General features: G+C 42.4%; 1 protein-coding gene across 2 annotated transcripts in view; it reads left to right on the top strand.

Annotated features, from left to right (window-relative positions):
- Positions 1 to 12,595: 12,595 nt before the first annotated feature.
- TNPO3 (transportin 3) overlaps positions 12,596 to 22,990 on the top strand; it is a 92,784-nt gene continuing 82,389 nt past the window's right edge. Inside the window, exon 1 of one of the 2 annotated variants that reach the window (XM_047694475.1) lies at positions 12,596 to 13,055. In XM_047694475.1, the coding sequence (XP_047550431.1) occupies positions 12,936 to 13,055 (120 nt within the window). In that variant the 5' untranslated portion in view covers positions 12,596 to 12,935. The remainder of the gene's footprint in view (positions 13,056 to 22,990) is intronic. The other variant, XM_047694476.1, reaches the window with a different exon arrangement.

The raw sequence follows: 22,990 nt of genomic DNA, 5'->3' as shown, positions 1-22,990 counted from the left end.
TCTCCATAAAGCCATTTAGGGAAAAAAGTTAATGGAAAGATCAGACTCCTGTAACTCTAGGCCATGCCCGCTGGGCCCTCAAAGGACTCTTAGAGGACCCTGGCCCAGAGCAGGGGTCCCCCTCCAAGGAGTCCCTAACTCGCAGCATCAATACCCCCTGGGAACTCCTTAGATAAGCAGATCTTCGGGCCACACCCAGACCTACTGAATCAAAACTCTGGCCGTGGGGCCCAGCAGTCTGTGTCCTCAGGAACTCTCTGGTGATGCATGCTGGTGCAGTCTCAAGGTTGATTGTCACTCGAGCACTGCGGGGAAAGCCAGGAAGATTCTACTCCCCTCTGCTCTTTCTGGGCGTGTGTTTGCTCTGTCGCTACAGCAAGACTCTTGGCACTGCCCATCCTCCCCGCAGCCCACAGTCGTTGTCAAGGTAGAAAATGGCCACCGAGAATTCCCAAATTATTATTATTATCATTATTATTATTATTAAGCACTAGCCAAATGGAGACCAGCATCCAGTGCCAGTTGAAGATTCTGGGGGAGATACTCAGGTGGCCTGGTTTGTGTCAACAATCTTTGAATGGAGGGAGGTGGGGTTGAGATGGAAGAAAAAGCAATGACCTTTATGGGTGGTGACAGAAGAAAATCTAGGGTTACTAAGCATCATGGTGTAGCTGGGACTTTTCTAGTTTCAGCACTGAAAGTCTCATGTCCCGGGAAACCCCTAGGTCCTGAGCCAACTACAACAATTGGTCACCTGAGGCCTGGGGCGGGAAGGGAAGGGCTTTCGCTTTTGGGGGGACGTGCAAAAAAGAAGGCGAGACTAGCAAATGGGGTATTTGATGCAGGTTCGGTTGTCACTGTGATGAGTATGCTACATTCTACAATAGTTGGGTCAGAACTACACAAAGAATTGTCCTTCCCCAAATGTCGGTAGCTCCCCTGCTGAGAAACTTCTGTAGCAAAATGAAGGCGTGACTATTAACGGAGTTGCATATTAAAATCACCTGGGAACCTCAAAGTGCCTCAATTAGACATTCAGACCTAGCCCCAGGGTTTCTGACTTCACTGGTCTAAGGAGGTACCCCAGGCCAAAATTAAAGTGCATCTGGAGGGGCACCTGGGTGGCTCAGTGGGTTAAAGCCTCTGCCTTTGGCTCAGGTCATGATCCCAGGGTCCTGGGGTTGAGTCCCGCATCAGGCTCTCTGCTCAGCAGGGAGCCTGCTTCCTCTCTCTGTGCCTGCCTCTCTGCCTACTTCTGATCTCTCTCTCTCTGTCAAATAAATAAGATCTTTAAACAAAAAATAAACACCTAAGTTCTTCAGGAAGCAAGAGCCCAGGGAAGTGGGGGCAGGGGGAGACAGGCAGCATGACCCGTGTGACAGTGGTTACAGGGGCTGAGCTGGTGAGGGAACCAAGCCTCTGGCTTACTTATTGCCTGGGTGGCTCATTAAACACACGGTTCCTCCAGTATTTGCAAAGCCTGTTGGTTTGGGGTAAAAACCTGTGGTTTCTAAGTTTCTCCATAAAACCAGAAGAGACTGCGTGACTTCACATATTTGTAAAACGCTATTTAATAACTTTAACAGTTGTTTACACTAAGCCTTTCTAAAGCACTTTCACCTGATCTTCCTGGGTCCTGCTTGAGCTTGATGGGTAACTCTCAGGACCCCTTTTGGCAGGAGAGTCCAACTTAGGACAGCAGTTAACTTGGTGAGAGTCACCTGGCTAGAAAAAAGTGGTGCTGGTATTGGCACCGGGTCTGATTTTAGGACAGGCCTCTTTCCACCATGCCACACAAGAGAAAGTTCTTTTTCTTTTCCTATAGCCAACTGGGGGGCCTTCTGCATTTGTGAGGGAAGCGCATTTTCCTTTCAGTCTGGTTGGGCAACAATTTGGATCACTTCAGTCCCAATGCATTGCTAAAACCTGAAGGAAAACTGGGCTAAGTGTCAATAAATGTGGATATAATATGTCTTCTAAAAATTAATCTTGTCGTGAGGAAGCTACTCCCCTTACCCCAAGCTGGGTTCCAAAGAGAAGAGCTCAACAGAGGAAGGAAGACTTTGTAAGAGAAAGAAGAGCGGATGCTGGGGGAGTTTGGTGGAACCTTCCGGAACTGTGTATGTTTTTTCTCCTTGCCCCTGGGTTCTCTGAGCAGTAGTGGATGTGCTTTGCTAAAACAAATCTCTCTTTTTTGGTATCTGAACTGCAGGATACCAGTATATTAATAAATTAAATAAATTAAATAAATTTATAAATTAAATTAAATAAATTAAATAAATTAAATAAATTAAATAAAATTAAATAAATTAAATAAAACAATAAATTAAATAAAACAATAAATTAAATAAATTAAATTAAATAAAATTAAATAAATTAAATAAATTAAATAAATTAAATTAAATAAAACAATAAATTAAATAAAACAAATCTCATTTTGTTAATGTTAAGAAAAATTCAAACCTGCTCAATGCTTTCCCACCCCATTATATCAGAAGCTCTCTTCAGAACATCTTTAAACAAGGTTCCTTCAGACTGTGAACACTTTATGTGTGCTCTCATCTTTCCATAGAAATTCATGATCTCAAAAAAAAAAAAAGAAAAGAAAAGAAAAGAAATTCATGATGTCTGTTCACAACCCCCTCTCCCAGCCTCTTCCACCAGCTTGAATTTGCTTGGCAAGTGAAATCGGGTGAAAAGCCGGCCAGGGCTGAAGGCACTCTGAGTGGAGAGCCAGCCAAAGTCAGATGCTGTCCTCAGCACGCAAGCCCTTAATGTGGGTTTAATTGAGGGAAAAGAGATTTGTCCAATGCTGGGTTTATGGCTATCTCAGGTTGTGAAGCTGAAGGCGTTTGGTCTAGAACATGTGTCCTAAGGGTTGAGTAGTCAGGAGAAGGGCCAAGAGAGGCTCATGATGTGCAGCTTTTTCTTGGCAAATAGCCACCAAGATTTAATCTATACTGGTCCCTGATGGTTATGACTTCTTTGAGTTTATATAGTGTCATCGTTTGGCAGGGAGGGGGAAAGGCAGCTGTGTTGTTTTTTTAATTTTAAAAATTTTTACATTTCTTATTATTTTTAAAAATATTTATTTATTTTAGAGGGGTAGGGAGGGGCAGAGGGAGAGGGAGAGAATCTCAAGCAGACTCCCAGCAGGGAGTGGAGCCCCATGTGAGGCTTTGTCTCAGGACCCTGAGATCATGACCTGAGCCGAAATCAGGAGTCGGACACTGAGCTGACTGAGCCACCCATGTGCCCCCGTATTTTTATTTATTTTTTTTTACTTTATTTTATTTTATTTTTTTAAGTAGGCTCCCTCCCTGACTTGGGGCTTGAACTCATGACCCTGAGATGAAGGGTCTCTACCAACTGAGCCAGCCAGGCACCCCAGCTGTGTTGTTTTTGATAAAATATGTTGGTTAAAAATGTAAATAATCATATAAAGAAAATTCAATTTATATAACCATTATTAATGCATTCAACAAATAATTGTTGTGAGTGTGCCATTTGCCAGCATTTAAAGCACAGAGGGTATGACAGTGATCAAAACAGAGTCCCTGGGGCGCCTGGGTGGCTCAGTGGGTTAAGCCTCTGCCTTCGGCTCAGGTCATGATCCCACGGTCCTGGGATCGAGCCCTGCATCAGGCTCTCTGCTCATCGGGGAACCTGCTTCCCCGTCTCTCTCTGTCTGCCTCTCTGCCTACTTGTGATCTCTGTCTGTCAAATAAATAAATAAAATCTTTTTAAAAAACAACAACAAAAAAAACAGAGTCCCTATTTGCACAGAGCCTACATGTTAATGGAAGGAGTAGCCAAAAAAATGAAGAAATATGGAATATATCAAGCGTTGATAAGAAAGTATAAACCACTCAAAATCCCATCACTAGAAAAAAAACATTGTTAACATTTTGGTGAATATCCTCGCAGACCCGTCTTCTTGCCTGTACACAAATAGAGATATAATTTTATATCAATGGGTATTTTCACATGCTGAGCACAACCTGCTTCTGTTTTATTTTTTAACTTTAAAAAAATATGTTTTATTTATTTATTTGTCAGAGAGAAAGAGAGCACAAGCAGGTAGGCTCTCTGCTGAGCAAGAAGCCCATTTCGGGATTCGATCCCAGCACCCAGGAATCATGACCTGAGCCAAAGGCAGACAGTTAATCAACTGAACCACCCGGGCATTCCTGCTTCTGTTTCTAGTAAGATTTTTTTTTTTTTTAAGATTTTATTTATTTATTTATTTGACAGACAGAGAACACAGGTAGGCAGAGAGGCAGGCAGAGAGAGAGAGGAGGAAGCAGGCTCCCCGCTGAGCAGGGAGCCCGATGCAGGGCTCGATGCCAGGACCCTGGGATCATGACCCGAGCTGAAGGCAGAGGCTCTAGTAAGATTTTCTGACATCTTTGATTTTTTTCCCCCAGTTTTGACTTCCTTTTTTTAATTTGGAAAATTTCAAACATATAGGAAGTAGAGAGAATGATAGAGTGACACTTTTACCAGTCCCCATTTAACAATTGTTAACATTTTTAAAAAAGATTTCATTTATTTTTTTAAGGTAGAGCTAGTGAGCGAGCGAGAGAGCACACACAAGTCGGGGGAGCCGAGGGAGAGGGAGAAGCAAGTTTCCCACTGGGCAGGAAGCCCGACATGCGGCTGGATCCCAGGATCCTGGTGGGATCATGACCTGAGCCAAAGGCAGACGCTTCACTGACTGAGCCACCCAGGCGACCCACAATTGTTAACGTGTGTTGCCGTATTTCCTTCATCTGTGTGTGTGTGGCGGGGGGGGGGGGGGGGGATGCAGAATTCAATTCTGACATTAACCACGGGGAGTTACAATCAGACTCCAGGGGCTGAAGCTCAGTCTCCCACAAGAGGACCTTTCCTTCAGATTTCAGCCTCGCTGCAGTCTGGGCCACCTGCACTCCTGACCAACTGGCTACAAATTTAGGGGTTCCCATAATCCCCACAGGTTTAGTAATTTGCTAGAACAACTCACAGAACTCAGGAAAGTGCAATATTCATTATTCAAGTTCTATTATATTCCTCATGGGGTGAAGCATGAGAGGAAGACTGAGCTGCCATGCCCCACTCTCCATGGAGTCAGGCACATCAAATGTTGTCAAAGCTCCCCCTGAGAGTCAATATCCAGAGTTTTTTTGTTTTTTTTGTTTGTTTTTTATCTTTCATTGAGGGGAGGGGCAGATGGCGAAAGAGAGAGAATCTAAAGCAGGCTTCACACCCAGCATAGAGCCCAAGCCAGGGCTTGATCTCAGGACCCTGAGGTGAAATCAAGAGTCAGATGCTTGGGGTATCCACCCAGGAACCCCTCAGTGTCCAGAGTTTTGATCAGGGTTTCATTACTAGGCATGATTGATTAAATCAGTGGCCATACCATTGAACTCAGCTTCTAGCTCCCTTTTCCTTTTAGGAGGTCAGTTGGGCCCAAAGTTACAAAGCTTGAATTGGTCTCTGTGGTGACCAACCCACATCCCCAAGGGCCACCATAAGTCCCTTCATTATAATAACAAAGACGGTCTTATCACTTAGGAAATTCCAAGACTTTTTAAAGTACCATAACAGAAACTGGGGACAAAGACCAGATATATGCTTTTTTTTGGTACCATATCACCTTTAAATAATTTAGTCTGTATTTCTAAATATATAAGGACATTTTTCTGTTTAACCAAAATACCACTATCATATGTGATGCGGGACGGGAAGTGAACCGAGAAAGAATTCTTGAGACGTTTTTGGTGCAAGAAGGTGCTTTTACTATCGCATTGAGATGGGACCCGTGGGCAGAAAGAGCTGCACTTTTGCTGTGTGAAGCCGGTGGTTATATATGTAGTGCTCAAGGAGGAGGGGACGTGCAAGGAATATTTGATCATAAATGTCCTTGAGTTCCTACTCATAAAACTACTTTTGCAAGATTTCTCTGGTGCTTTTCATTCAGCCTCATATTAACTATTGGTGAGATGCACAGGCAGTCCTGTCGTTTTTTTAGAATGTAACAACCAACACACGTTTTATCCTTATCAGAACTTTGCAGGCTATAGGAGAGCCTTTTGGGCTAAAGGTGAACATTTTTCTGCTCCTGTCCCTCATTGATATGTAATAAAATTAACAATAGTTCTGACTCGATTTTCAGTGGCTGCCTTGGGATCTAAGGTATGCATATACCCTAATGGTCAGTTCCTTATCAATGGAAATTTAGGATATTTTCATTTTTCACGAGGGCTAAACCACACGGGGATAAACATTCCTATGCATGCCCCTTTTTACCCTACAAGTGTTCTTTAACTACCTGAGAAAATTGTGGTGGCCTGTTCCTAGTAGGAAGCTATGAAATCCAATCTGAGGCCTTTGTTTTCTAGCTAAGCATAGCATATCTCTGTCCTGGAGCGTCAGCACAGCTAGAGTTTTTACTATCATCTGGGTGCAAAAGAAGTCTGATGTTATCTGGTTCTTTTGGATGAATGGGAGGGCGTTCTCCTGGCTCTCCAGGTCCAAGCAGAGGCAGATGTTGTGGATTGAATCGCCTTCTCGCCAAATTCATTTGTTAAAGCCCTCACTATGCTGTGCCTGCACCTGCAGATAGGATTTTTTTTTTTTTTAAGATTTTATTTATTTATTTGTCAGAGAGAGAGAGAGAGAGAGCACAGGCAGACAGAGTGGCAGGCAGAGGCAGAGGGAGAAGCAGGCTCCCCACAGAACAAGGAGCCCGACGCGGGACTCGATCCCAGGACGCCGGGATCATGACCTGAGCCGAAGGCAGCGGCCCAACCAACTGAGCCACCCAGGCGTCCCTGCAGATAGGATTTTTAGGAAGTAATTAAGATTAAATGAGGTCATAAGGGTGGTGCCCTATTCCAATAGGACTTTGACCTTAAGAGAAAGAGAGGGGAGCCCCGGTGGCTCAGTCAGTAAAGCGGCTTTTTTTGGCTCCCGTTGTGATCCCTGAATCCTGGGATCAGCCCCACATTGGGCTCTCTGCTCAGTGTAGAGCCTACTTCTTCTCCCTCTCCCTCTGCCTGCCTCTCTGCCTGCTTGTGCTATCTCCCCCTGCCAAATAAATAAATAGAATCTTAAAAAAAATAATAATAATAGGAAGGAGGACATCACAAGGTCTTTCCCTCTGTATGGAGTACGTGGTGAGAATCTGGTCATCTGCAAACCAGAGAGAGAGCTATCACCAGAACCTGACCATGGTGGCACCCTGACCTTGAACTTCCAGAAAGCTTCCAGAACTGCAAGAAAATAAATTTATGTCATGTAAGCTACCCAGGCTGTGGTGTTGCGTTATAGCAGCCTGAATGAAGTAAGCAGAGTGTTTAATCAAAACTCTTTTGATGACAGGTGACAGAAACTCAGTTTGAATCAGCGAGGAAAAAAAAAAGTATTCATTCAGGGAACCCTAGGAAAGGTTGAACAACCCAAACAAGAAAAGAATAGGTACTGAGGGAAACCACTGGCCTCTGCCAGGCTTCGTTTACAGCTTATCCCCAGAGTTCAATGGCTCACCTCACCTTGGAGTTTGGAGTAGGGGTCAGGGGATGAGAGAAGAGAACTAAGAAGAACCGGATGGGCCATGATCTATGCTTGGTGTCACTGAAGTTCACCATATGTCACAAGTACCATCCCATGGCAGATCTAAGCTTTCATGGATGTCCCCATGGCAGCAACTGGCTGGGAGTAGAGAGGAACATGTTTATTGACATATGATATTCCACCTTTGGGTAAGCTCACCACGAGTGAGTAAAAGAAACACCCTCTCTTTCCTTCTTCCCTTCAGAAAAACACATTTCTTTGCTTGGAGGAAGAAGAGGACCTTTTTGTTGGAAGTGGGGTCAGGCCCATGGAATTTTGCATCAGAGTACAGTGTTCCTAGGGTGGCCATTGTGCCTTAGGACAGAAGTTATAGAGCTTTCTGTATTTTATATATTTCTCTCTCTTTTTAAGATTTTAAGTAATCTCTATACCCAACATGAAGCTCAAACTTAACAACCCTGAAATCAAGAGTCACATGCTCTACCAACTGAGCCAGCCAGGTGCCCCAGGTATTTCAAATATTTCTAAACTTTTATTTCAGATGTATTATTCGAACAGTATTTGACCTCTTTGAAGCATTTGATGCTGCTTCAGAGATGACCCCTTTGCTGTACATTCTCCTGGTTCTCCACTTTCCTCTCTGGCTACTCCTTTGTAACCTCTACTTCCTTGCCAATCCTTGAGGGATTATCTGTAAGGCTCTGCCTGAGTTCCTCTTCTCCCTGGCGCATTTCAACCATTTCCTTGTGTTCATCCACCACCTATATATAAAAATGACTCTCAAATCTGTATCTTCAGCCCAGTCCCTGACTTTAGTCTCACACATGCTACTGTCTCATTCATAAATGCCTCAGTGCTCAACGTAGCTAAGACGAAACTCATCATCTCCACCCTTGCACCCCTCCCCACTACTACAAAAGCTGTTTTTTCTTCTGGGTTCCATACTCAGAAGCCTGGTTTCTCTTTCTTGTCCTCACAACTGAAAGTTCAATCACCATATCAAAGTTCTTCCTATTCACCTTAAATATCCATGTCTCCTTCCCTCAGCACTGCTGTGTCACTCTAGGCCACCACATCTCACCAGGATTACTACAAGCTGTTTTTTTTAAACCATCTTATTTATTTGACATTTTATTTATTTTACAGAGAGAGAGAAAGCACAAGCAGGGGGAGTAGTAGAGGAAGATCAAGAAGCAGACTCCCCGCTGAGTGCAGAGCCCACTGTGGGGGCTTGATCCTAGGACCCCAGGATCATGACCTGAGCTGAAGGCAGATGCTTAATTGACTGAGCCACCCAGGTGCCCCTACAAGTTTCTTACTTCTGTTTTTGCTCCCTCACCCAGCCACTTAGTGTTCCAACTAGATTGATTTTTCCGACTAAAGAGCAAGGAGACAAGTTATTTAAAACATTTACTATATACCCACTGTATATTAGACAATGGTATGAAGACATGAAGAGGAGTAGAACACTATGGGTGGGGTTGTTTGTTTTGGCAAATATTGGCCAAATATCTACGTGGTATTTTACGAATTCTAATCACAAAACTTTTAAAAATAATGGTTTTATTGACATATGATTCACATACCATAACATTCATCCTAAAGATGTATAAAATGGTTTTTAGGGGTGCCTGTGTGGCTCAGTCATTAAGCATCTGCCTTATGTTCAGGTCATGATCCCAGGGTTCTGGGATTGAGCCCCACATCAAGCCCTGCATCAGGCTCCCTGCTCAGCAGGAACTTCTCCCTCTCCCACTCCCCCTGCTTATATTCCCTCTCTCACTATCCCTCTCTCTGTCAAATAAATAAATAAAATCTTTTTTAAAAAAATGGTTTTTATATTCACAAAGTTGTGCAACCATCACCACTAACTCCAGAATATTCTGTTTCTCCTCATGTCCCTGCCCCCTGGCAACCACTAATATATTTTCTGTTTCTAGAGATTTGCCTACTCTAGTATTTCAAATTAATGAAATCATATCATATGTGGCCTTTTTTGAGGGGAGGGTCTGGCTGCTTTCACTTAGTATTTTCTTTTTTTTTTTTTTAAAGATTTTATTTATTTATTTGACAGACAGAGACCACAAGTAGGCAGAGAGGCAGGCAGAGAGAGAGGAGGAAGCAGGCTCCCTGCTGAGCAGAGAGCCCGATGCGGGGCTCGATCCCAGGACCCCGGGATCATGACCTGAGCTGAAGGCAGAGGCTCAACCCACTGAGCCACCCAGGCGCCCCTCACTTAGTATTTTCTTTTAAAATTTTATTTTTATTTATTTGACAGAGGGAGAAATCATAAGTAGGCAGAGAGGCAGTCAGAGAGAGAGAGGGAAGCAGGCTCCCCTGCTGAGCAGGGAGTCCTATGTGGGGCTTGATCCGAGGATCCTGAGATGACGACTTGAGCCTCAGGCAGAGGCTTAACCCACTGAGCCACCCAGGCACCCCTCACTTAGTATGTTTTCAAGGTTCATCCACATTGTAGCTTGTATCAGTATTTCATTCCTTTATTTATTTATTTTTAAAGATTTTGTTTATTTTCATTCCTTTATTTTTTAAATTAAAATAACATAGACTTATTTTCTCGTAGTTGGAAGGCTGGAAGTCCTGGGGCAGCGTATTGATGAGACCAAATTTTCCTGAGGCCTTTCTCCTTGTCTTGCAGATGGGTACTTCATTCCCTTAATATTTAATATTCTGTCATATGGATATATCACATTTTGTTTGTTCATTTATCAGTTGGTGGGCTTAGGGTGATTTCACTTTTTGGCTATTATAAATAATGCTGTGAACATTCACGTACAAGTGTATGTATGTATACACCTAGGAGGGGAACTGCTGGGTCATATGGTAAATTTAACCTTTTGAAGAATTGCCAGACTGTTTTTCAAAGCAGTGTTACCAATTTATAATCCTACTAGCAGTGTGTGAGGGTTTTGGTCTTTCCACATTCTTACCAACACTAATGTCTTTTTTTTTTTTTTTTTTTTTTTTGCCATTTTAGGGACTATGAAGCGGGATCTTATTATGGTTTTGTACACCTTCCTTGGAGAAATATCTATTCAAATCCTTTGCCTATTTAAAAAATTGAATTGTCTTTTCGTCGTTGAATTGTAAGAGTTCCTTATACATTCTGGATGGTAATCCTTTAGTTACATGATTTGCAGAAATTTTCTTGCATTTTGTGGATTGTCGTTTCACTTTTTTTTTTTTTTTTTAAGATTTTATACATTTATTTGACAGAGAGAGAGAGAGCACAAGTAGGCAGAGAGGGGGGAAGCAGGCTCCCTGCTGAGCAGAGAGCCCAATGTGGGGCTTGATCCCAGGACCCTGGGATCATGACCTGAGCCCAAGGCAGAGGCTTTAACCCACTGAGCCACTCAGAGGCCCCTTATTTCACTTTCTTAATTGTGCCCTTTGACACACAAAAGTTTTTAGTTTTGATGAAGTACAATTTATCTATTTTTCTTTTTGTTGTTGCACTTTTGGTGCCATATTAAGAAACTATTGCCTAATCCAAGATCATGAAGATCCAGTCCTATTTTCTTCCAAGGATCTTATAGTTTTAGCTCTTACATTTAGATTCTGGGATTTATTTTTTTATTTATGTGCAAGGTAGGTTCAACATCATTCTTTAGCTTGTGAATATTCACAGAACTTTTAAATTGTTTTGAATTGAACTGAATTGCAATTAGACTATAAACTCCATGAGGACCGAGACCAAAATGATCTAATTTTTTTCTGAATGAATGGATGAATTAGGTTGCCAGAGTATCAAGTTTCTTTTCTTTTGTCTGAAATCATATCAATTCTGTGCAGTAACACTGTTTCCATTATGATGTTGGCAGTTCAGATATGTTGACAATAACAATTCAGAAATGAATACACAGGCTGATAGGAATTGTATTATTTAATAGGCTTTGTGTTAGTGAAACTGATTTGCAGTCAAATCCTGACTTTAAGAACTGTGTAACCTTGGGCAAAGTACATTACCTACTTCTTATTATATAAAATGGAGATTTAGAGGCACCTGGGTGGCTCAACTGGTTAAGTGTCTGCCTTGGGCTCAGTCATGATCCCAGGGTCCTGGGATCCAGCCCCACGTTTGGCTCCCTGCTCAGCAGGGAGCTTGCTTCTCCCTCTCCTGCTTCCCCTGCTTGTGTTCTCTCTCCCTGTCCCTCTGTCAAATAAATAAACAAAATCTTCAAAAATAAAGAAATAAAATGGGGATTTAGTTGGTGCAGCTGTCAAAAGGATTATATCAGATCTTTTAACTACAGTGCTTTAAACATTTTAAGCATTCGTCAAATAGTGCATTTATTATTGCAAAGGACTAGCCGCAATGTTCCGAAAATCAGTAACATACTTTTGTCCAAAATTTCTTCAGCATGCAGATTCCAGGATTCCTATTTTCTTTTGTGAACTGAGAACTGTTAGAGCATTGATTTTTAATTCGTTAAGACATACACAAAAATTCAATTCAATGTATAAATGACCCTAAAGATGTATGTAAATACTATGGAGTTCAGAGTGTCCTGAGCAATAGAATAAACTACTTTTTTGGGTTAAGAACTTAGTAGACAAGGGGCTGAGCAGGGATTGTAGGCGTTTTGGATTCATCTCAGTGTAGCACATATTTTCAGTTTTACACACTGCTTGATTATGTGTCTGTCTCATCCACCAGAGTCCGCAGACACCCTGTCTTCAGTCATCTTTGCATTTCCAGTACTGTGGACACTGCACGGGTGGTTTAGTTGAGCCGCTTTGTCAAAGGGCGTCAGAAAAGATCCCTGGACAGACCGCGGACCCACTGCCAAGGACGGAAGAGCGGTTCAGGGATGGAACACACGTGGGTCATACCGCTCCAGTCGTAAGCAAGTCACCGAGAGAACCACGACCGACTGCCTCTTCCCGGCTTCTGGCCCTATAGGGATACTTCCGGGAGGGGGCGGGGAGACAGGAGGAGGCGTGCCGGGAAGGAGGGCGTTTGAGCTGCACCCGGCGGAAGTGTGCCAAAGGTATTGGTGCTGCAGCTTCCGGTCCGGGTTAACGCGCCTTGGGTATACTGCGTGGTTTGTGTGGCGGGGGGACAGACTTCTGAGGGCAATTCAGTGGGTGAGGAGGCGAGTACTGGCGTCTGAACTCAGAAGTTTGGAGTCTAGTGGGAGGATAGGAAAAAAAGCAAGGAACCCGAATACAATCTAACCTCTGTTTCCGAGGGGGCAACTTGCACGGGAACCCCTCTGCCCTGGTAACGGCCAAAGAGGAGATGGCGCCAGTCAGGGAGCGGCCGTGGCCGACACAGTGAGGAAGCTTGAAGGCGGAGCAACCGGAGAAGCCTCGGGAGAACAGCCAAAGCCATCGCTGCCGCTACCACTGCCACCACCATGGAAGGGGCAAAGCCGACTTTGCAGCTCGTATACCAGGCAGTGCAGGCGCTTTACCACGACCCAGATCCCAGCGGAAAGGAGCGCGCCTCGTTTTGGCTTGGGGAGCTGCAGCGTTCGGTGAGGGGCCCTGCGAGGCCGTTCTGCGCCGCGGGGCAAGGGCGGGGTGGGACCTAGGCTCTAGCTGGAGCTTGAACCCGGCGGTTGGCCTCGTGAGATGCTCCTTAGGGAGGAGCTGCCGCCGCGGGGTGGGGCTGCGAGGCTACATTTACGCCGCTTTTCGGAAGCGAGTCGCAGCTGGACGGTCGCGAACTGGCCCTTTCCCCACCCCGTACAACCTGATTTGTAGGTCCCGTACTCGCTTGTGGCAACGATCTGGTTCTCTTTTAAGTTTTTCGCTTGCTGCTTGCTTCTTAGGCCCTGCTTTCCCGTGTAGTCTTCCTTCAGTCACATCCAGTCCCGATCTTTCTCCATCTTCCACTTAACGGATGCTTTATCCGTCTCCTCTTGGTGTCCCAGTGTTGGGGTCTGGCAATTCCATCCTAGTCCTAGCCTTGCACTTCATTGTGCCTTACTGATTTTTCACTAAGTAACAGTGATAGTTTGGGTCTGTTATTCTCGAAACTTCTCAGGTTTCTAGATTCTTTTACACGTGAATTTCCTCCGTGTTTTGGAGTACAACGTGATGTAAAGAAAAAAAATACCTGGTTCTGGTTTCAGAAAATCCTTGCAGTTCACATCTTGCAGCACGTTTGTTCTCTAACCTTGTTTTTTCCCCCCTTTTAGATTCTTTGTAAGATCCTGCGTTGATTATTCCATATGTCTGTGTGAACATCCGGTGAGGGGTTTAGGGGTTTAATTTCACCCTGGTAAACCTATTGTATCTCTGCATTCTTTGATTCACGTGCCTTTCTTTTCTCTAATTTTTTTTTAAAGATTTTATTTATTTATTTGACAGAGAGAGATCACAAGTAGACAGAGAGGCAGGCAGAGAGAGAGAGAGAGAGAGAGAGGGAAGCAGGCTTCTTGCTGAGCAGAGAGCCCGATGTGGGACTTGATCCCAGGACCCTGAGATCATGACCTGAGCCGAAGGCAGTGGCTTAACCCACTGAGCCACCCAGGCGCCCCTTTTCTCTAATTTTTTAAAAAAGATTTTATTTATTTATTTGACGGGTCACAAGTAGGCAGGCAGAGAGAGAGAGAGGGAAGCAGGCTCCTGGCAGAATAGGGGGAGCCCGATGTGGGGCTCCATCCCAAGACCCTGAAATCACGACCCTGGCGGAAGGCAGAGGCTTAACCCACTGAGCCACCCAGGTGCCCCACTTTTCCTCTAAATTTCATACCTAGTTTTTCTGTGCTTTATTTCTGTGTGTGTGTATACTTGGTGATCTTTCTGACTTTACCTTTCTTGTTTTTGCATTTTATATTCCCAAGCTTTTTTTTAAATTTAAGTTTAAATTTTTATTTATTTATTTGACAGATCACAAGTAGGCAGAGAGAGGGGAGGGGAAGCAGGCTCCCTGCCGAGCAGAGTTGGCTGCCTTGAGAGGAGTGGCAGTTTTCATTTGAAGGGACACAGTCCTCAGGAGATGATTTTTCAAGGAGGGGGCTAGAGGAATAAATATATTGACCTTATTCCCCTACACTTCTGGGATTCTTCTTTGAGCAAACCCAACCAAAAGCTTGGGGACACCAGAACCTGTTGATATAGTCCACATAGGTCAACATACTGGGGTGAAAAGCAGTAGGGAAGAGTGGAAAAGTGGACCTGGAAAACATCTAGTGCATTCCCACATCATTTTTAGGCAACTTCAGCATCCAGGTTCACAACTCAGCTGACATTTCAGCCCCTTAATTCCTTTACTTCCTTTTCTCAGCCTCAGGGTTACAGTGTCACATCTTGGATCTTTTCATTAGTAAAAAGTCACCAACCCCTCAAGTCACTAACTCAGCCACATGGTCACACAGTGGTACCCTGAATCTTGTCATTTTTGGAAAGTCACCAGCCTGGGGGGTGCCTGGCTGGCTCAGTTGGTAGAGAATGCAGCCCTTGTTCTTGCAGTCGTGAGCTCAAGACCCATGTGGTGTAGAGCTTACTTAAAATAAAGGGGGGGGGGTACCTGGCTGGCTAACTTGGTTAAGCTCAGGTCTTTATCTCAGGGTCTTGAGTTTAAAACTCAAGTTGGGCTCCACATTGGGCTCCATGCTGGGTGTGGAACCTACTTAAAAAAAAAGTCACCAGCCACCTACATCACTAACTCAGGTATCTGCTCTGATCACAACCCATTCTTCCAGTTTGTTGGCTTAAGAATTCAAGTAACCTGTAGGCATTTTTTGAGATCTATAATTTTTGAAAATTTTTGAAATCTATAATTTTAATTTCTTTCAAAATTAAAAAGTTATGGGGCACTTGGGTGGCCCAGTCAGTTAAGCTTCCCACTCTTGATTTTGGCTCAGGTCATGATCTCAGGGTTGTGAGATCCAGCCCCTGCGTGGGGCTCTGCACTGGGCAGGGAACCTGCTTAAGATTCTCTCTCCTAGGGGCGCCTGGGTGGCTCAGTGGGTTAAGCCGCTGCCTTCGGCTCAGGTCGTGATCTCAGGGTCCTGGGATCGAGTTCCGCGTCGGGCTCTCTGCTCAGCGGGGAGCCTGCTTCTGCCTCTCTGTCTACTTGTGATCTCTGTCAAATAAGTAAATAAAATCTTTAAAAAAAAAAAAAAAAAGATTCTCTCTCCTTGCACCCTGACCCCTCACTCACATGCTCCCTCAATTAAAAACAAACAAACAGAAATCCCCCCCAAAAGTAGTTATATTTTAAAACTTAAAATATTTTATTTTACTTTATTTTTTAAAAGATTTATTTATTTTACAGAGAGACCACGAGAGAGGGAACACAAACGGGTAGTGGGAGAGGGAGAAGCAGGCTTTCCCGAGGAGCAGGAAGCCTGACATGGGGCTCAGTACTAGGACCCTGGGATCACAACCCGAGCCAAAGGCAGATGCTTAACAGCTGAGCCACCCAGGCGCCCCTAAAACTTAAAATATTTTAAAATAAACTTTTAAAAGTTATAAAATGGTAACTTTACAAGAAAAAGGCCTGTTGCATCTCTCTAACATAGTTCTATCAGTTTTGATTAAATACACACAACATGCATTGTGAACCACATAGCATATATAACATGGTAATTTTTCTTTTTTTGTGCAAGTTTTCTTTTCCTGGTGGTAGTCATTACCTTTTTCTTTCACATATGTTTCATCTTCTATATATCTATAATAATTTGTTCAAAACTCTCTGAGTATGTAAATATCCTCTTACTGTGTTCACGTTGGTAATCTGCTTCCTTTTTTGGTAGAAGGAAACCTCTCCCTATAGGTCTCTATCTTCCTGCTCCAGTCTGACCTTGTTATTCTCCAGGTCTGTTGCATAATTGTTGTCCTGGGATTTCTGTTTAACGCTCCTGGGGAATTATTTTCTCTTTCTTGTGTCAGATGCATTGAATCCTGGACTCATGATCTTTTCTTGGATTGCTCCCTCATTTGATGGCTAATTGAGAAGGGAACTTTTACTCCTCCTCCCTTGTATTTCTGTTGGTCTTTTTTTCTTGAATCACATTTGTCCTGAGAGCTATTCTCTGGATATAACTGGGGCTGCCAGTGGCAGGTGGGAGAATGAATCAGGGTATGGATCTTACCACTAAATATGTAGGCTTTAATTTAATCCATTTTCAATATGATATTCTTGTCCTTAGGTGAGTCTGTTGGCTAAGAGTCCAGAGTCCTTCTGCATCAATCTTTCCAAAGTAAATCTTGAATCTTCCGTGATGGTGGGAGGATGGTAGCCTGGCCACTCAGTCATGGAGGAAAATCTCAGTCTAACTGCTCATACAGATTTTGAACCCACTCCTTTGTTTTTTGTTCCACCTATGCATCTGCCTTCAGATGTACCTGGTACTTTTAATTCCTGAGCATAACTGGAATTTGCTACATGAATCATTTTGCCGTCTTGGCTTCCCCTTTCTCGTCCTGTCCTTCCTCTGAAAAATTTCAACTTTTTCAGACCTACTAAGATGGTTAACTCTTCCATTAGCATTCTGGTTTTCACAGTTTTGTTAATATCAGTCATGTTTCCATTCTTTCTGTCCTTGTGGCACCGCCCCCATTTTTTTTTTTTTTTTTTTTTAGATTTTATTTATTCATTTGTCAGAGAGAGAGCGTGCGTGCGCGTGCGTGAGCACAAGCAGGCAGAGTGGCAGGCAGAGGCAGAGAGAGAAGCAGGCTCCCCGCTGAGCAAGGAGCCTGATTCCGGACTCGATCCCAGGATCCCGGAATCATGACCTGAGCCCAAGGCAGCCGCTCAACCAACTGAGCCACCCAGGTGTCCCTTCTCCCCCGCATTTTTAAAAATCTCTTTACTCTGATCTTAGTGGATTTTTTGGAAGAGATTTGTGGGCAAACAAAGGTGTTCAGTCAGTTCAATCATGTTAAACAAATCCCTGAATTACTTCTTGAATTTCATGAAAACCTTATTCAGTTGACTGGCTCCTATTGTTTCTTCATTAGGTCTTGTCTTTACTTCTATCTGATTTGGATTACAAGGTCTGTCATTTAGTAATTTTCTTATATATACTATACCATCAACCCTTCACCTCTGGTTTGGTAAAACTTCAGCATAGGTATAGCCAACTGCTTCTCCCTTCTCCTGTCAGGTCTAGGTGCTTTGCATCTCATTTTCTGAATTCTTAGGAACCTTGATCTCTTGGTTATTCTATCACTTGCATCTTCAGACTCCCTTTTGACTGGGTCCTTCCTATCAGGATTCATACAATTGTAGTATTTCCCATAGTAAGCAAATGGTTTTAGTGGGGAGGAGAAGGGAGGTGGTAGAGAATGCTTCCTCCGTCCAATTTTGTTATTTCTTTAATTCTTTCGTACCTCTGTAGTTTTATTCTTTACCAATCTTGTCTTCTAATGAAGAAACTAATCCATCTTTTCAAAGCCCAGCCTGAATTCTTTCTCCTTGAAGCCTTAACTGATTCTCTTCAAATAAAGATCATTTCTGCCTCCACTGACCACCTAGAGCACTTTATATAATTGCATTTGTAATTTTTTTTTACCTTTTTGAAAATCTGTTTTGTTCCCCCTACTAGATTGTAGAATCGTTTTGTTTATATGATACAGTTGAGGGAATACTTTAATGGTTATTAAGAAAGCATGATCAAGATGCCTGACACAAAGGTTCTTAAAAATCTGTGTTGAGGGGCCCTTGGGTGGCTCAGTAGGTTAAGCCTCTGCCTTCTGCTCAGGTCATGATCTCAGGGTCCTGGGATGAGCCCCCACATCGGGCTCTCTGCTCAGAGGGGAGCCTGCTTCCCCCTCTATCTCTGCCTGCCTCTCTGCTACTTGTGATATCTGTCTCTCTGTCAAATAAATAAATAAAATCTTAAAAATAAAAAAAAGTGTATTGTTGGGCACCTGGATGGTAGGTTAAACATTTGACTCTTGGTTTCTTCTCAGGTCATGATCTCAGGGCCCCACATGCTCAGTGTGAAGTCTGCCTTGTGCCTCTCCCTCTGCTCCTTCCCCTGCTTGTGCTTGCTCTCTCAGAAATAAATAAAATCTTAAAAAAAAAAAAGTGTGTTAAAGAATAGCTGCTTGTAGGTATCTCCGAAAGGATTAGTTGGTATCTCAAATGTGTCTTTATGGATTTCATTTATTTTTACTGCCTCTCTCTACCATACCCATGAGTAATTGAAAATAAACAATATTATTCAGCCTCCTATGAGGTTGTGTTCAGTGTTTCCATCCTTTTTTTTTTCCCCAAAACAAAAACAAAAACAAAAAACAACCTTTGTGAGGGGTACCTGGGTGGCTCAGTCCGTTAAGCATCTGCCTTCAGCTCAGGTCATGATCTTAGGGTCCTGGGATCGAACCCAGCAGGGAGTCTGTTCCTCCCTCTCCCTCCCACTTAAGCTCTCTCTTGCTCTTTCTCAAATGAATAAATATTCTTTAACAGACTTGGATACAGAAAGGGGGAGGAACTTTTTGACTCAATAAAGCTTTCTCGAAGTAGTCACTAAATATAGATTAAAAGTCTGCTCTAGGGTAGTAACAGGCATAGTATTTTAATTTTAAGTTTGTTGTTAAGGAATGATTTGCCTGTTTTGTTGGAAAACCGTTTTGAAGAATACACATTTTGGAAAGACATATCACTTCCCTCTAACTCTCACTTCACTAATCTTAAAGTCATTTAGTAGCATTCTAATGACCTGGTGACAATAGATTTGGTTTAAGGATATAATTTAGATGTGGTTTAGTCCATGCTGTATAAGTTAGCCTCTTTTCTTTTTTTCTGGTATTTATATAAAATAACCATTTGCCAAAGAATCTATATTCATTACTCTAAATTTTTTTTTTCTGACAAAATTCTTGGAAACAGCCTAAAGCCATTGTTTCGATGTGTGAGATAGGCAGGTATCACTAATATCCAGAGTGTTTTAAAATAAAGCAAGTTATTTTGAGACAGATCTTAAAGAAAGCCTATCTAGCAGGGAACCGTTCTGAACACTTTGTCCACTCTGGTAACCCAAGTGAGGAGACCATGTAGAAAGCAAGCAATAGAAGGTAAGACCATCTCTTTGTACAGCTAATGAATTATGCTGTGCATTTGTTCTAATTTTGTAATTTAGATTATAAGGAGACTGTTACAATCTGTTGGTCAGAGGTTAGCTCAAAAATTTTTTTTTGAAGATTTGTGTATTTGTTTATTTGACAGAGAGAGAGAGATCACAAGTAGGCAGAGAGGCAGGCAGAGAGGGAGGGGGATGCAGGCTCCCCGCTGAGCAGAGAGCCCAATGCTGGACTCTATCCCAGGACCCTGAGATCATGACCTGAGCCGAAGGCCTAGGCCCAACCCACTGAGCCACCCAGGTGCCCCTACCTCAAAAATTTTATGTTCAGCCTGTAAACTGAAAAGGAATGATGAAATCATAATAAGCTCAATCAAATGAAATGCTCTGATGGACTAAGTTGACATTGTCATGTTTGGTTTGTCACATATCCTTGGGAATTTTCTTCTAAATATCCTGTCAGGAAAGTCATGGGTCATGGAATGTCAGCTTCACATTTCTTTCTTAATAATTTTCCTCTCTGGAATTTGATTCTTTAGCCAAGTTCAAAAAACCTAGGGTCTTTGGTTTTTCTTTTAGCAATTGCAGTTATTGACTTGACTTACCTGAAAATCTGGGCTTTTTTGTGCTTACGCTTTCATCCTCCAGTTAAGTGACTCTTTTTTTTTTTTTTTTTTTTTAAGATTTTATTTATTTATTTGACAGACAGAGATTACACGCAGGCAGAGAGGCAGGCAGAGAGAGAGGAGGAAGCAGGCTCCCTACTGAGCAGAGAGCCCGATGCGGGGCTCGATCCCAGGACTCTGAGATCATGACCTGAGCCGAAGGCAGAGGCTTTAACCCACTGAGCCACCCAGGCACCCCCAGTTAAGTGACTCTTAAAACATGGCATGCTTTTGAAAGGAAAGCCTTCTAGAAAAGACAAAATGTTCATCTACAGATTCTTTTTTTTTTTTTTTTTTCAAAGATTTTATTTATTTATTTGACAGATCACAGGTAGGCAGAGAGACAGGCAGAGAGAGAAGGGGAAGCAGGCTCCCCGCTGAGCAGAAAAGCCCGATGCGATGCGGGGCTCGATCCCAGGACCCTGAGATCATGACCTGAGCCGAAGGCAGAGGCTTTAACCCACTGAGCCACCCAGGTGCCCCTCATCTACAGATTCTGTGGGTCATTTAATTCAATGAATAAGAATACTATATGCCTTGGGGCGCCTGGGTGGCTCAGTGGGTTGAGCCGCTGCCTTCGGCTCAGGTCATGATCCCAGGTCCTGGGTTCGAGCCCCGCATCGCATCGGGCTTTTCTGCTCGGCGGGGAGCCTGCTTCCTCCTCTCTCTCTTCCTGCCTCTCTGCTTACTTGTGATTTCTCTCTGTCAAATAAATAAATAAAATCTTAAAAAAAAAAAAAAGAATACTATATGCCTTGCATTGCTGAAAACTGGAAACACATAAATGATAAAAACCAGAGACCTTTATTCCAGAGTTTAATAATCTGGCTGGGTCATCTACTATGGTAGCCCTTAGCCAGATGGCTATTGTGGTTACTTATATGAATTAAAATTAAATAAAAGTTAAAATCAGTTCCTTATTTGCCACATTCCAAGTCTTAGTGCAAATACAGATATTTCATATCTTTGGTGTATTGGAGACTGTGAGTGAGAATTTGTGATGGTATTTATGTTGGCATGGTAGTCTGTTAGCCGGTGGCATTCATCCATGTTTGGATTAGTTTATTTCTTGTCTCCCCAGGCTTTGGACCAGAGTTGGTAGTGCGATTCAGGATATAAAATTATCAGGGTAGTGCTGCATTTTCTAATTATAACATAGTTTTCTTCCAAAGCTTTCCAGATAGTTCTTCATTTTTTTTTTCATGTTGATTGCACTGATGTCTGTAAGGAAGATGGAAAATAGATTGCATATATATTTTTTTAACTGTGGTAAAACATTCATGACATAAATAACCATTTTTAGGTATACAGTGCAGTCGCATTATACATTCATGTTGTTGTGCGGCCATCACCACACTTGTCTCTAGAACTTTTTCATCTTTCCACACTAAAACTCTGTACCTATTAAATAATAACTGTCCATTCCCTCTTCTCTCCAGCCCTTGGCAGCACTGGTCTACTTTTTGTCTCTATGAATTTGACTATCCCAGGTACCTTACACAAGTACAGTCTTAGGCTGTTTGTACTTTTGTGTCTTGTTTATTTCACTTAGGTTCATTCGTGTCTTTAAGGTTCATTCATGATCATTCCTTTTTAAAAATTGCATTAAAATCTATATAACATAAATTCACCATGTAACCACTTTAAAGTGTACAGATTAATGGGTTTAAGTACATTCATGTTGTGCATACATCACCACCATCCATCTCCACACTTTTTCATCTTGTAAAAATAAAACTCTACTTATTAAATACAGTTAACTCCCCATTTTCCCCTTCCCGTGTTCCAGCCCCTAGCAACCTGCTTTCTATCTCTCTGAGTTTCATTACTCTAGGTACCTCATATATATATGGAATCATACAGTATTTGAACTTTTGTGACTGGATTATTTATGTAGCATAATGTCCTCAGGGTTCATCCATAGTATATCATTTGTCAGAATTCATCCTCTTTTAAGGCTGAATAATAATGTATGTACCACATTTTGTTTATCCACTCATCTGTCAATGAACACTTGGGTTGCTGCTACCTTTTGGCTATTGCAAATAATGCTGTTACGAGCATGGGTATACAAAGACCTTTTGGAGTCCTGCTTTCAGTTCTTTTCAGTTATGTATCCAGAAAGGGAATTGCTGGTCATACAGTAATTCTGCTTGTTTTCTCGTTTGTTTGTTTTGAGGAACTGCCATACTATTTTCCAGATGTTAACAGAATTCTAAGCTCTGTTGAACTTAAAAACAAATTTAATTCATAGGAAGTCGAGATTGCTCAGATTACCTCTCCTGTATTTTTCTAGCGTGCACCCTGGTACTGAAATAACTGCCCGAGAGTGTTTTATTGCTGCACAGGTGAAGTCTCAAATAGAAGCTTTATTTCTCTTTATTGGAAGTTCATAGTGTTGCTAAAGGAGAAAATTTTGTAGTGTTTGGCATGCAGAACTCCTTAAAAATACTGACTTAATTTTCCTTTTTGGTCGAGTTTCCAAAATGACAATATTATGAAACTTTGTTTTTTTTTCTTCTGGTAAGAAATTTTCTGTTAATGGAGTTTACATTATGTATTTACTTATTTTTTTTCTCAAGCCAATACCACAGTTCTTTTCAGTTTTTCCTCTGTATTCATTGTTTTCTTGTATTTTGTTTCAGCCATAGTATTATAATATTTAAATAGCCCTAGAATAGAAGAATGTATTTGGAATTAGACCTGAAAATATACATGTTTTTTATGTAAGAATTCAGAGTTTTCTAACTTCAGTGCTTTTTTTTT

This window comes from Lutra lutra, chromosome 11 (genome assembly GCF_902655055.1).
Source record: "Lutra lutra chromosome 11, mLutLut1.2, whole genome shotgun sequence".
NCBI lineage: Eukaryota > Metazoa > Chordata > Mammalia > Carnivora > Mustelidae > Lutra > Lutra lutra.
Note: the sequence above shows the minus strand (reverse complement) of the source record. Positions and strands in the feature narration are given on the sequence as shown.